At 37.9% G+C, this 12,705-nt stretch overlaps 1 protein-coding gene and 1 long non-coding RNA gene across 3 annotated transcripts; both read left to right on the top strand.

The window, feature by feature from the left end:
* The first annotated feature begins 522 nt into the window (after positions 1 to 522).
* LOC108321224 (acetyl-CoA acetyltransferase, cytosolic 1) lies at positions 523 to 9,411 on the top strand. Of its 2 annotated transcripts, none has more exons than XM_017552916.2 (13): positions 523 to 731; positions 1,119 to 1,183; positions 1,389 to 1,487; positions 6,177 to 6,350; positions 6,441 to 6,546; positions 6,626 to 6,764; positions 6,848 to 6,991; positions 7,360 to 7,445; positions 8,014 to 8,113; positions 8,259 to 8,369; positions 8,449 to 8,490; positions 8,835 to 8,921; positions 9,037 to 9,411. In XM_017552916.2, the coding sequence occupies exons 2-13, from the start codon at positions 1,138 to 1,140 to the stop codon at positions 9,124 to 9,126; spliced, it is 1,224 nt and encodes a 407-aa protein (XP_017408405.2). In that variant the 5' UTR covers positions 523 to 731; positions 1,119 to 1,137; the 3' UTR covers positions 9,127 to 9,411. The 2 variants fall into 2 exon arrangements, with proteins under 2 accessions (XP_017408405.2, XP_052728835.1); XM_052872875.1 differs by lacking the exon at positions 523 to 731 and adding an exon at positions 832 to 985.
* A 771-nt stretch (positions 9,412 to 10,182) lies between these two features.
* Positions 10,183 to 12,174, top strand: LOC108321220 (uncharacterized). Its single transcript, XR_001831468.2, has 3 exons — positions 10,183 to 10,436; positions 10,562 to 10,642; positions 11,160 to 12,174. It is a non-coding gene; the product is annotated as an uncharacterized LOC108321220 (long non-coding RNA).
* Positions 12,175 to 12,705: the final 531 nt, after the last annotated feature.

Raw genomic sequence — 12,705 nt, forward strand, 5'->3', positions numbered from 1 at the left:
GTGGACTAAGGTTGCATGTGTGTCCTTTTACGGAAATTAAAAAAGTAATAAGTGTGCATCGCATGGGTCGCATTTTAAATTTTATATGCAATAACAGTCTTTAATTTATCAAACTCTCCACTTAAATCATTCTTGAACACCAAATTACCTTAAATTAATTATTTTTAATAAACCATTATTGTAATGTCTTTGTTTCATGTTACAAATTAATTACTTACCAAAACAAAAAGTATCAAAATCAATTTTTTCTATCTTGCATTTTCGCACACCCTAATCATCATAATATTAACAATATATTACCTCGGTTTGTAACATCGCAACGTAATCAACCTTAACACACTCTTAATAACTTTTCATATTATTATTCTAATAATAATGTTTTTTAAATGTATCACACTAATAATGAATTTGAGTTAATAATAATAAAAATAATAAAAATAATAATAATAATTATTATTATTATTATAATTATTGGTTACTACCTAACACTCATTTGGATCAGAGTTGAAGTTGATGAATGAGAATGTTAAGAAGATAAGAGCGATTGGGTTGTGCTTGGCCTTGTCCAGTAACACGTTAAGCAATAGTATGCATTGAAAGGCGCGTGTAACTCGTGGCGTTTTCCACCACGCCATATATAAGCTCACGCATCACCCATTTTCATTCGCTCCCCACTCCTCTTTCGTCTTCTCACTGCTCCTTCCACCAAACAACAAACACAGCTAACAAAGGTATATTCCAAACTTTCTTTCCTCAATTTTCTTCAGATCCATTTGATGCATGCATCAGCTTTTATCTGTTTCTTCATCGTTTATTTTTTACTCCTGATTCTCTCCTAGATCTCCATTTCCCCCTCGCTTCTCTCATCGTCATCTTTCATTGCATATTATTTGCTTGCATACGAAAACAACGAACGAGGAGCAGTCGTACAATCTCGCTCTGCTTTTTCGTATTTTCCAATTTCCGAATCTTTAACTGTTAAGAGGTTGATTCGTGCTTTGATAATCAGTTTTGTTGATTCTTGTATCCTCCGTACTTGAAATCAGTTCACAAATATTATGTATCTTCGTTTTCTAATTAAGCCTAAATCTCTCCGTATTTAATGTTTTGGATTTCAGACTCCGTTTTCATCTATCAATGGCGCCAGCAGCTGCAGCTCCTTCAGATTACATAAAACCCCGAGGTCGTTCATAAAATATTTTGGATTACCTACTTACACTTTCGAATTAGAGTATATTGATGTATCGCGCTGTTTATATTCCCTTTATTTCACCTCGTAAAGTTTCCTCTGTAAAACAGTTCGTTTGATCCGTCAGGCACAATCATAAAGAAAGAAAAATAAATAAAAATTAAAGCGTTAGTTGATCTTCTATGTTTGATTTCTGTAGATGTTTGCATTGTTGGTGTTGCACGTACGCCGATGGGTGGATTTCTTGGTACTCTGTCATCTCTATCTGCCACTAAGCTAGGCTCTATAGCCATTGAAGGTAACTATGGAACCATATTTCAGTGCTCATTACATTGCATTTGATCTTGTCATTTTTATGTTAGTAATTAAGATTGTAAATGCACTGATGCAGAGAAAATTGACTCACCTATTATTAATGGTAAATGTAGCTTTAAATAGCCAAATGACAGTTTCTAAACAATTAAAAACCACCCACCGAAAATAAAGCTAGTAGTGGTTACAGGAATGAGAAAAAGTAGCAAATATCCCTAAAGACTTGGTAAACGAAGATATTATTCAAAACAGAAATAAAAACTGCTGCAAACTCCTTCATTTCCTCCCTTAAACTAAATGTTATAAAACAATTAGTTTATATCAGAAATTATATCAGACAGATCACACACTCCCAGCAACCTCCGAAGCTTCTGAAAAACTTCCATCTTCAATGGCTTGGTCATTATATCAGCCAATTGATCTTGACTCTTGCAATGAACTAATTCAATTGCACCTTCCTTAGTAAGATTTCTCAAGAAATGGAACCTTACATCAATGTGCTTGCTGCGGCCGTGCATAACAGGATTCTTTGACAATTTAATGGTTGAGTTGTTATCACACATCATAGTTATACAATTTTCATAAGAATGACCCAACTCCTTTAAGATTCTTCTCATCCAAACTCCTTGACAAGCACAAACAGCAGCAGCTACAAATTCTGCTTCCGTGGTTGATAAAGTTACAATAGGTTGTTTTTTGGAACACCATGAGACAGCACCTGACCCCATTAAAAATACATACCCAGATGTACTCTTCCTATCTTCCATATCCCCTGCATAGTCACTGTCTGTGAAAGCTAATAGCTCACCACTTTCTGCTGTCTTATAAAAAATCCCATAATTTACAGTTCCTTTCAAGTATCGTAAGGCTCTTTTAGCTGCTCGCAGGTGAATATCTAGTGGTTTTGCCATATATCTACTTATGAGACATGTAACAAACATCATATCAGGTCTTGTGGCAGTGAGATACAACAAACTTCCAACCAACTGCTTATAATAAGTTTCATCAACAAAATTCTTGGTTCCATCTGTGCTCATTTTGAAACCTGGGACAATTGGCGTGCCTACATGATTACTTTCCAACATACCAAACCTGCTCAAAACTTCTAATGCATATTTTCTTTGACATATATAAATACCATCAGGTCTTTGTAGCACCTCAATCCCAAGGAAAAATCTCATCTTTCCCAAGTCAGACATATCAAATTCTCTTAACATAGAGCTTTTAAACTCAGACATCATGACTTCATCATTACCAGTAAAAATTAAATCATCAACGTAAATACTTACAATGATAATTTTTCCTTCTTTGTTTCTCTTGGTGAATAATGTTTGGTCGCTGTCACACCGCTGAAATCCTTCACTAATGAAATGAGCTTCAATTCGACTGAACCAAGCTCGCGGGGCTTGTTTTAAGCCATACAAAGCTTTATGCAACTTATAAACCAAATGCTCGCTACCCTTTATTTCATACCCTTTTGGTTGCTCCACATAAACATCCTCATTAAGGTCACCATGAAGGAAAGCCGACTTAACATCTAGCTGGAAAATTTGCCAATTTTTATGTGCAGCTAGAGCAATAATCATTCTTACTGTATCCATCCTTGCCACTGGTGCATAAACTTCTGTGTAGTCAATTCCATGTTTTTGAGAATACCCCTTGGCCACTAATCTAGCCTTGTACTTATCAATCTTGCCATGTTCATTGTATTTGATTTTGTAGACCCATTTCACTCCAATTATTTTAGCTCCAATAGGTAGTGTAGTGAGTGTCCATGTTTGATTCTTTTTTATGGATTTGATTTCTTCATCCATAGCCCATCGCCAATTTGGATTTTTCACAGCTTCCTCAAAACATGTGGGGTCATTTGACACCATTAATGCCATATGGGTCTCATCCTCCGATAGACCTTCTCCAGGAACATAATCATCCATCCATGTAGGAGGTTGCCTATTTCTTGATACTCGTACTCGATCTTCAGTATTGTTTTCTGCATTTATTTATGTAACATCATTTCTTGCATTCTCACCTGCATCTAATTCTGCATCATCTAATTCTGCATCATCTACTTCTGCATCATCTACTTCTGCATCATCTACTTCTGCATCATCTTATTTCTGCATCACCATTCCATTCTAAATCTGGTACAGGTTGTGTTCCATCCCAATCCCATTGTTTGTCTTCCTCAAAAATAACATCTTTACTTATGAGAATTCTTTTAGCTATGGGATCAAATAACCTATAGCCTTTAGATTCCTCACTGATTCCCAACAGCACACAAGTGATGCTTCTATTATCGAGTTTCGTTCTTCTTGCTTCTGGAACGTGCATATGGGCTACACATCCAAAGACCCGAAAGTGAGCAACCGAGGGTTTCATTCCACTCCATGATTCTTGCGGTGTAACATCTTTCACAACTAATGTAGGAGATCTATTTAGGACATAAATGGTCCAGTTCACTGCCTCTGGCCAAAAAGACTTGGGAATATTTTTATCAGATAGCATGGAACGAACCATGTTCATCACTGTTCTGTTTTTCCTTTCGGCGACTCCGTTCTGTTGTGGAGTATAAGCAGTGGTCAATTGTCTTTTGATCCCATTTTGTTTGCAGAAATCATGGAACTCTGTTGAATGAAATTCTCCCCCTCTGTCTGTGCGTAAACACTTAATAGACATGTCAATCTCTTTCTCAACCATAATCTTAAAACATTTGAAGGAATGTAACGCTTCTGATTTTTCTGCCAAAAAATATACCCATGCTTTTCTACTATAATCATCAATGAATAGTAGAAGATACCTTTTATTACTATTAGATGTTGGAGAGATGGGACCACATATATCTGCATGGATAAGTTCTAGCTTTTGACTTGCTCTCCAATTACTTTGTTTTGGAATGGAGTCACGATGTTGCTTTCCATTAAGACAGTCACTGCAGATTACTGTTGACATAGAGAGTTGAGGAAGTCCTTGTACCATGTTCTTGCTCAATAATGTCCGTAAGCCACTATAGCTTAAATGCCCATACCTTCGGTGCCAAAGATGAGATAGATTTTGAGTGTGTGTATGAAGGCACTGGTCAGAATTTGTTTGATGGAAAGTACAAGATTGGGGCAGCAAGAAAAACATCCTGTTGGCACTCATGTTGGTCTGAATTATCAAGCCTTTCTCTGGATGAAATATTTTGCACATTCCTCCCTTGATCAAAATGGTCAAGCCTTTCTCTTGTAATTGCCCTATGCTTAAAAGATTATTTCGCAATTCTGGAATATAGTAAACTTCACTGACAACAAAGTTTACTCCATCTACCAGTAACTTGATGCTTCCTTTTCCCATCACTGTCATCTTCGTGTTGTTTCCCAATTTTACCGAGTGTCGAAAGTTTGCATCAAACTCATGGAACATAGCAGAATCACCACACATGTGATTAGAACATCCAGAATTAAGAAACCAAACATCTTTTCCTTTAGTCTCAGGAAACTCCACATAAGACATCAAAAGTAGCTCTTCTTCTTCATCATAAACCTCTGCATAATTTGCTTCTTTGTTCCGAGGACATTCATAACGAAAATGTCCAAGTTGATGGCATTGGTAGCACTCTACAGCCGCCTTGTTGAAGGTTGTTCTACCTCTTCCCCGTCCTCTTCCTCTTCCTCTGTAGCCACCTCGACTATGACTTCTTTCCTCTTCAAAGGTCACTTTTAAGGCTTGTTCCTCATCTTTGTGTCTACGAAACTTCTGTTCATGTACTATTAGTGAGCTTTGTAACTCATCAACAGAAAGATTATCTATGTCTTTGGACTCCTCAATGGAACATACAATGTAATCAAACTTCTCAGTTAAAGAACGGAGAATTTTTTCAACCACTTTAACGTCTGACATAACTTCACCATAAGTTCGCATTTTGTTGGCCACTGTCATGACCCTAGAGAAATACTCTGTCACTACTTCACCAGATTTCATCTCAAGAACTTCAAATTCTCTGCGGAGAGCTTGAAGATGAGATCTTTTTACCCTTGCATTGCCTTCAAACTTTTTCTTCATAGCATCCCATATCTCTTTAGAAGTGTCTTTCTTGAGTATGGTGTCGAGAACAGTTCGGTCAATAGCTTGAAAGAGATAGTTTTTGACTTTCAAATCTTTCAGTCGCATCTCATCTTGCTTCTTTTGTTGTGCTTCAGTTTGTACGGTTCCGCTTGCTGGAATTACATAACCAGGTTCGATGAGATCCCAATACTCTTTAGATCGAAGGAAATTTTCCATTAACATGCTCCAATGGTCATAATGACCATCAAAACGTGGGATGGCTGGCTGGACAAAGCTCCCTTCGGTAGTCATTTTTTTTGCTAGTGCAAAACTTCAAAGACTGCTGCTTTGATGTATCAGGCCCAGTGGGGGGGGCTCTGATACCAGATGTTAGTAATTAAGATTGTAAATGCACTGATGCAGAGAAAATTGACTCACCTATTATTAATGGTAAATGTAGCTTTAAATAGCCAAATGACAGTTTCTAAACAATTAAAAACCACCCACCGAAAATAAAGCTAGTAGTGGTTACAGGAATGAGAAAAATTAGCAAATATCCCTAAAGACTTGGTAAACGAAGATATTATTCAAAACAGAAATAAAAACTGCTGCAAACTCCTTCAGTTTACATGTTTTTTTCATTGATACGCAGCTGCTCTTAAAAGGGCTAATGTTGATCCATCCCTTGTGGAAGAAGTAATTTTCGGAAATGTTCTAAGTGCTAATTTGGGGCAAGCTCCTGCAAGACAAGCTGCTCTCGGAGCAGGAATACCCAATTCAGTAGTCTGCACTACTGTTAACAAAGTTTGTGCATCGGGAATGAAAGGTGGGTTTATTATTAAGAGAATTCTATTTGTATCATTTTATGTTTTTAAAATATAGAAAAAGGACATTAAATTTGTTCTGGCTATTGCAGCTACAATGCTTGCAGCCCAGAGTATTCAATTAGGCACAAATGATGTTGTTGTGGCTGGTGGTATGGAAAGCATGTCTAATGTACCTAAGTACCTGGCTGAAGCAAGGTCAATATTGCATTTAATTTGACTCTCTTTAAGATTTGTTCTAGTTGTGGCAGAAACTGATGCAGTAGTAAAACTTCAGGAAAGGATCGCGCCTCGGGCATGATTCACTTGTTGATGGGATGTTGAAAGATGGGTTATGGGATGTCTATAAGGATGTTGGGATGGGAGTGTGTGCTGAGCTATGCGCAGATAACCATGCATTTACAAGAGATGACCAGGTATTTAGGATTATTGTCTTTTTAGAAAGATTTTAGCAGGATTATTGTAATAAATTTTTGTGATGTCTCTGTTTTTCCCTTAGGACAACTATGCGATTCAAAGTTTTGAACGTGGAATTGCTGCCCAAGATAGTGGTGCCTTTAAATGGGAAATTGTTCCAGTTGAAGTCTCTGGTGGAAGGGGAAAACCTTCAACAGTTGTTGATAGGGATGAAGGCATAGGAAAGGTAACCGCATAAATAAGTTGAAACATGGTAATACTTGTATGAATAGTAGTTTAGCCTACAAAAACACTTGTTTATCTAATAAGATTCCCAGTTTCATGAGTCTGAAATATGTTTGAACGCCATAGGTTTTCTAAGCATGAGTTATATGAATATTGGATAATATTGTGAATATGTCCAGGTCTATTAAGGTAAACAATTAATCAGGAGCTGGGATTGGAATTTAAAGTTTTTTTTTTTCTTCTCATAAACAAAACTTTTATACAGCTTCTAGCTCCAAAAATTTAGTAAGTTTATAGTCAATAGATTTGTTTATACTGGCTGTCGAATACAAGTTAATATATTGTTATATTTTCCTTTTTCTATGCCAGTTTGATGCTGCCAAGTTACGCAAACTTCGTCCAAGTTTCAAGGAGACTGGAGGTTCTGTTACTGCTGGCAATGCTTCTAGCATAAGGTTAATATGTTATCAAAATTTGCTCATTTTTTTAATGTTTAACGATTTGGATGCTACTTACTCACCATTTGATGTTATTATGAATGATAAAAATTTAAAAGTCCCCCTAGTCATGTGAGTAGATTTAAACTGTCAAATGACTTTTTTAATTTGTTATGTGAACTTAAAAACTTTTAATACTGACCATCCATATGGTTGTATGGTCCATCCATATATTGTTGTATGGTTAAAATTTGCTTATCTTATTCTTATAAAAAATGGACTTTCCACTATATAAATCTCTTATGTGTGTTGGACCAAGGGGTAGTATGGGGATGAACAATGCTTGTAAATCTGCCTCGTTCTCCTGTTAGAATAGATAGCAAAGAATGTCGTCAGGAAGACAAGTTTTTTTGCCTATATTATCTTTGAGCCACAAGTGATTCAGTTAGAGTTGTATTCAGACATATTTAATATTTTATATGTTTCTTTGTGTATTCATTTATCATTAATTTAAATTCTCAAATGATAATTAGCACCCATCATTAGTTTAATATTTTAATAAAAATGAAAATGCTCTTTCCAACAGTGATGGTGCTGCTGCATTAGTTTTGGTGAGTGGAGAGAAAGCACTGAAGCTTGGGCTTCAAGTTATTGCAAAAATCACTGGATTTGCTGACGCTGCTCAGGTACATGAAATATATTTTAAATATGAACTACATCTTCAGACCATAAGAAATAAGAAATAGAGAAAACGATTCCGGTATTCACACTATTTCTAGCATTTGTTATATTATTAGTATAATTTCATACTCATAAGTTTGGGCTGTGCAGGAACCAGAGTTATTTACGACAGCTCCATCCCTTGCCATTCCCAAAGCCATTTCCAATGCAGGGTTGGAGGCTTCACAAATTGACTTTTATGAAATTAATGAAGCTTTTGCGGTAGGAATTACTGCTGAATTGTAGTACTTTTTCAATTCATGATGCTATAGATTTTAACTGTTCATATTATTGTCCATAGGTTGTGGCTCTTGCAAACCAAAAACTTCTTGGACTAAATTCGGTAAGTTCTTCTCTGGGTCATCGAGTGAAAGTTGTAATCCTATAGTGTTTTCTGTTGACTGTCTTGAAGAGTGGATGCTGTTGTAGGTCCCGAATCCCTCTTTGCATAGTGCAGAGCATGCTACAATTTGTCTACAACCCATAATTTAACATTATTGTGGCCATTAATGGCCGTATCTCTAATTATCTTAAAGAATGTATGCTGTCGTAGGCTTCAAACCCATCTTTGCATAGTGCTGAACATGTTAGATGTTTTTCTATAATCCATAATTTAACTTAACCGCGATCATTAATGGGTGTACCCTGCCATTTATTCCTTTCACTCAAGTAACTATTATTTTGCAGGAAAAAGTAAATGTACATGGTGGAGCTGTTGCACTGGGTCATCCTCTCGGTTGCAGTGGTGCTCGCATTCTGGTGACGCTTTTGGGGGTATATGTTCTGTTCAAAACTTTGTTATTTTATAATATAGAGTAGCATGTTCGGTCTTTCCATAATATTGAATGTTGTTTTTGGATTCAGTTAATCGAAAAGTTATATACTACAGGTATTGAAGCAGAAGAATGGGAAGTACGGAGTCGGTGGCATTTGCAACGGAGGAGGTGGTGCATCTGCCCTTGTTGTTGAGCTTTTGTAAGCCCTTTTTCAGAGCCAGCGTTTCGTGCAAAGCTCAAAGATCCTGCTTCCTTCATCACCGTACATGCAAATTCCAAATGTATTACGCACCAGACGGGAAGGGTGGACCGAAATTTAGCTACATAATTGTTAGGTTTTAGTCTTAGATACTGTGAACGTGAAGTTTTCTTAGTATCCAAATAGATCATTCAGCAATAAAGAAAAGAAAAGCTTTCTGTTATATGTTACTGCCGTAATTTGATTTATGGTTTAAACATTTTTCTGTCGTAATTTGATTTTTGGTTTAGAGTTGGAGTGAATCTTTTCAAGCCTCTTATTCCAAGTACAACATTACAAAAATTCTTGATCTCGATCTCGATCTTTTGTTTGCAAATTTATAGTTAATGTGTGGTTATCGTTAGATAGTTGAACTTGCATAAAGCTGATCCAAATTAGTATTTAGACTATGATTTTTGGAATATATATACCAATCAGTTATAGTATAAAATTATATTTTGAATTATTAATTATATAGTTTTCATTTTCATTTTTAATTATTAACATATAATTTAATCACTTTAATCTTTATATAGTTAAAATTATAATAACAATTAAATCACAAATGTCCTAGAATTTAATTTGATTTTTAAACGTAACTTAATGTGACAAATGACTCCAACCTCTTATGTTATATGTAAAAAATGCTAATAATGTATTTTCACCTAGTTCGTTGAAATATAATTTTTTTTATATAAAGGAGCACCTATTCGAGCAAGAAAGAAAAATTAATCTTCTGACATTGTAAGGCCTCATTAAAAAAAAAAAAAATGAATGACGAGCGTTGGTGGAGTCCACGTGGCGAGCGCCGAGCGCGCCACCTCAGCGACGCACATGGACGACAGCAGCGTCTGACACCCACTAACAGACGCTCGCGGACGCACGTGGAGCTGAGTCAGGAATCGGAAGTGGAAACCACGTGGCGACCGCTGAGTGGACGACCGTTCAGCATGGGCAGTCAGAAATCAGAGGTGCAGAACGTGCGTCCGGCGTGGCTGTCAGAAGCGTTAGTGGAAGTGCGTCGGCAGAGTGCGGACGTGCGCTGGCAGGGTGGAAAGCTGGATCTGAGAGTTTCTGAAATATTCTCCACCCTCCACACACTCCACCATTTTCATTGCTGAGAACTCAATTCTCTCCTCCTTCTCTCTACGTTCTCTGCACTTCTCTCTAAGAAAACACCCATTTCATCTCCTCCATTCTGTATTCCAGCACCGTAGAAGGACGTACGGCGTCAAGGGCTTCCAGGGGAAACGTTCGTCTGGAGAAACTGAACTGGTAAGTTCGTCCTTCCCCTCTATCGTTCGTCTTACTGGTATGCAAAACCAGTTTTGTGTGCGTACGTTGATCACCATTCTTAACGAGGGGTAGATCTGATGGTGTCTGGGGTTCGTTCATTGTAGCTTGGTTTAACGAGCGTTGACGAGCGGGGGATTTGTAGTGGGAAGGAGTAATTGTGTGCGTTTGTGGACGGTCATTTCCAGGTAAGGGGAAGCTTATTTAATTTAACTGGTTTGATGTATGTGTGTGAACGTTCGTTATTCAATTGCATGAAATTAATGCATGATGTATGATATGTATGAATTGTATGAACGATCGTTATTTGCTGCATGGGTATAATGTATGATGTTTACTGTGACTGACATGCATGGACGTTCGTTGATGATATTCATGAAATACATGAGATTTTAATGTTATGGGTCGTATGAAATGTGGAAGTGGATTTTGATAGCATGCGTTCGCTACTGAACGGTCATCGACCGTTCGGTTTTCTTGGCAAACATATTGGAAATGAGATTCTGTCATCTGGGTAGAATTCTAGTCGAGGACGAGCGTCCTGATAGGTGTAAACTTTACTTGTTTTTGTTGCTTAAATTGTTGTGCTTTTGAGTAAGTTTTAGTGTTAATTCTCATGAAAAGTGTATAATTGTTAATATAAGTATAATTTTGACTGTTTAAATGTTTTTGATGCTTTTGTTGTTTATTTTGATGAAAAATAAGGATTGGATACCATAAAAGACTTGGACCACACTCATAGGCGCAGTTTTGCCGAGAGGTTCACGCCCGGGCGCGAGAAAAAGGGTGCCCGGGCGCGAATTTGCCGAGAGGTTCGCGCCCGGGCGCGAGATAAAAAGGGGCCTCGGGCGCCACTTAGAAGAAATGGGACGCTCGTCGCAAATGAGCGGACGCTCGTCATATAGCTAGCGCACGCTCGTTTCATAGCCAGAGGAAGCTCGTCCAGCACAGCAGAGGACGCTCGTCCAGGGCGCTCGTCCGGATTCTCGTCCAGAAAATAGAGCGCTCGTCCGGCAGAAGAGGCAGAGGACGCTCGTCAGGAGCGGCAGAGGACGCTCGCCCATCAACCAGAGGACGCTCGTCCAGAGGGGCAGATGACGCTCGCCCAGCTGGCAGAGGACGCTCGTCCAGAGTGAGGACGCTCGTCCAGCGCTCGTCCAGCGACTTTGGACGCTCGTCCATAATTGGGCCGCTCGTCCAGAATTGGGCCGCTGGTCCAGAATTGGGCCGCTCTTCCAGAATTTGGACGCTCGTCCAGAGATGACCCGTGACTCAATTATTGTACCCTTCTTTATATCAGAATCCAGAGGCAGTTGCAGAAGGGGGATCTGGAACGGGGAGGAGACCAGGGACGCTGCTGCAGCTGCTCCAAGGGGCTTCCATGGTGGAAAAACTCCAATTTCCACCATCCAATCCATCATTTCTCTCTTCTATGTTGTATATGTGTAGCTAAAACTCCATTTCACTGGGGTTGAGAGTAAATTTCTGAAACTCTTTGTGTTCTATCTTTATTTTTCATGCTTTTGATGGAAATCTGAGCTATTTGAACGGTTAAATCATTGGGAAATGTATGAGACCGCGGACCTAGCATAGAACTGCTAAAGGATTTCGAGTCCTAGACATAGGAGGGAATTTTTAGTCATCTGTGACATTGTGTTTAAGGCAAATCTGATAATTGAATTAGCTAAGGAATTAGCAATTTAGTTTGAATGATTAAGAACTGTCTCTGGGGAATCATGACTGCATGCGCCTAGGATGTCGATGCTTAATTTTGAGGAATTATGTTAGTAGAAAATTACCGGAGTGATGAACTTGAATTTCAACCCCAGTGAACTTTAAGTAGACTGTTTTTACCACTTTACTTTCATCTGCATGCTAAAATTCATCTGTGTTACTAAATTACGTTTATTAATCGCTAAATTAGTAAACTTTAACAATTAGTGAAACATAACAAATCTCTTGGGAAACGATATTCGGACTTACTGATTTATTACTTGAACGATCCGGTACGCTTGCCGAGGTCTCAACAAGTCCTCACACTAAAATTCTTTGCTTGAGCGTTCGGCCAAGCACTGTTGTATATGGTATTTTTGATAAAATGCATTCTTCTATATATATGTATACAAAAGAGTATATTTCCCGTTCGTAAACACTTCTTCAAAAGTCCCTTAGTATATTTATCAATTCTGTTACTTTAAGTTATTAAACGTTCGGTCTCACACCTGACGTTCGTACTTAGGAGTGTTCGGTC

Source organism: Vigna angularis, chromosome 2 (genome assembly GCF_016808095.1).
Source record: "Vigna angularis cultivar LongXiaoDou No.4 chromosome 2, ASM1680809v1, whole genome shotgun sequence".
NCBI classification, from domain to species: Eukaryota; Viridiplantae; Streptophyta; class Magnoliopsida; order Fabales; family Fabaceae; genus Vigna; species Vigna angularis.

Excerpts from the sequence above, each read along its gene's own strand:
- LOC108321224 (XM_017552916.2), top strand. The coding sequence starts at position 1,138 with ATGGCGCCAGCAGCTGCAGCTCCTTCAGATTACATAAAACCCCGAG. Across the intron at positions 6,765-6,847 it reads CATTTACAAGAGATGACCAG|GACAACTATGCGATTCAAAG; the intron begins GTATTTAGGATT and ends TTTTTCCCTTAG. Across the intron at positions 8,922-9,036 it reads TTCTGGTGACGCTTTTGGGG|GTATTGAAGCAGAAGAATGG; the intron begins GTATATGTTCTG and ends TATATACTACAG.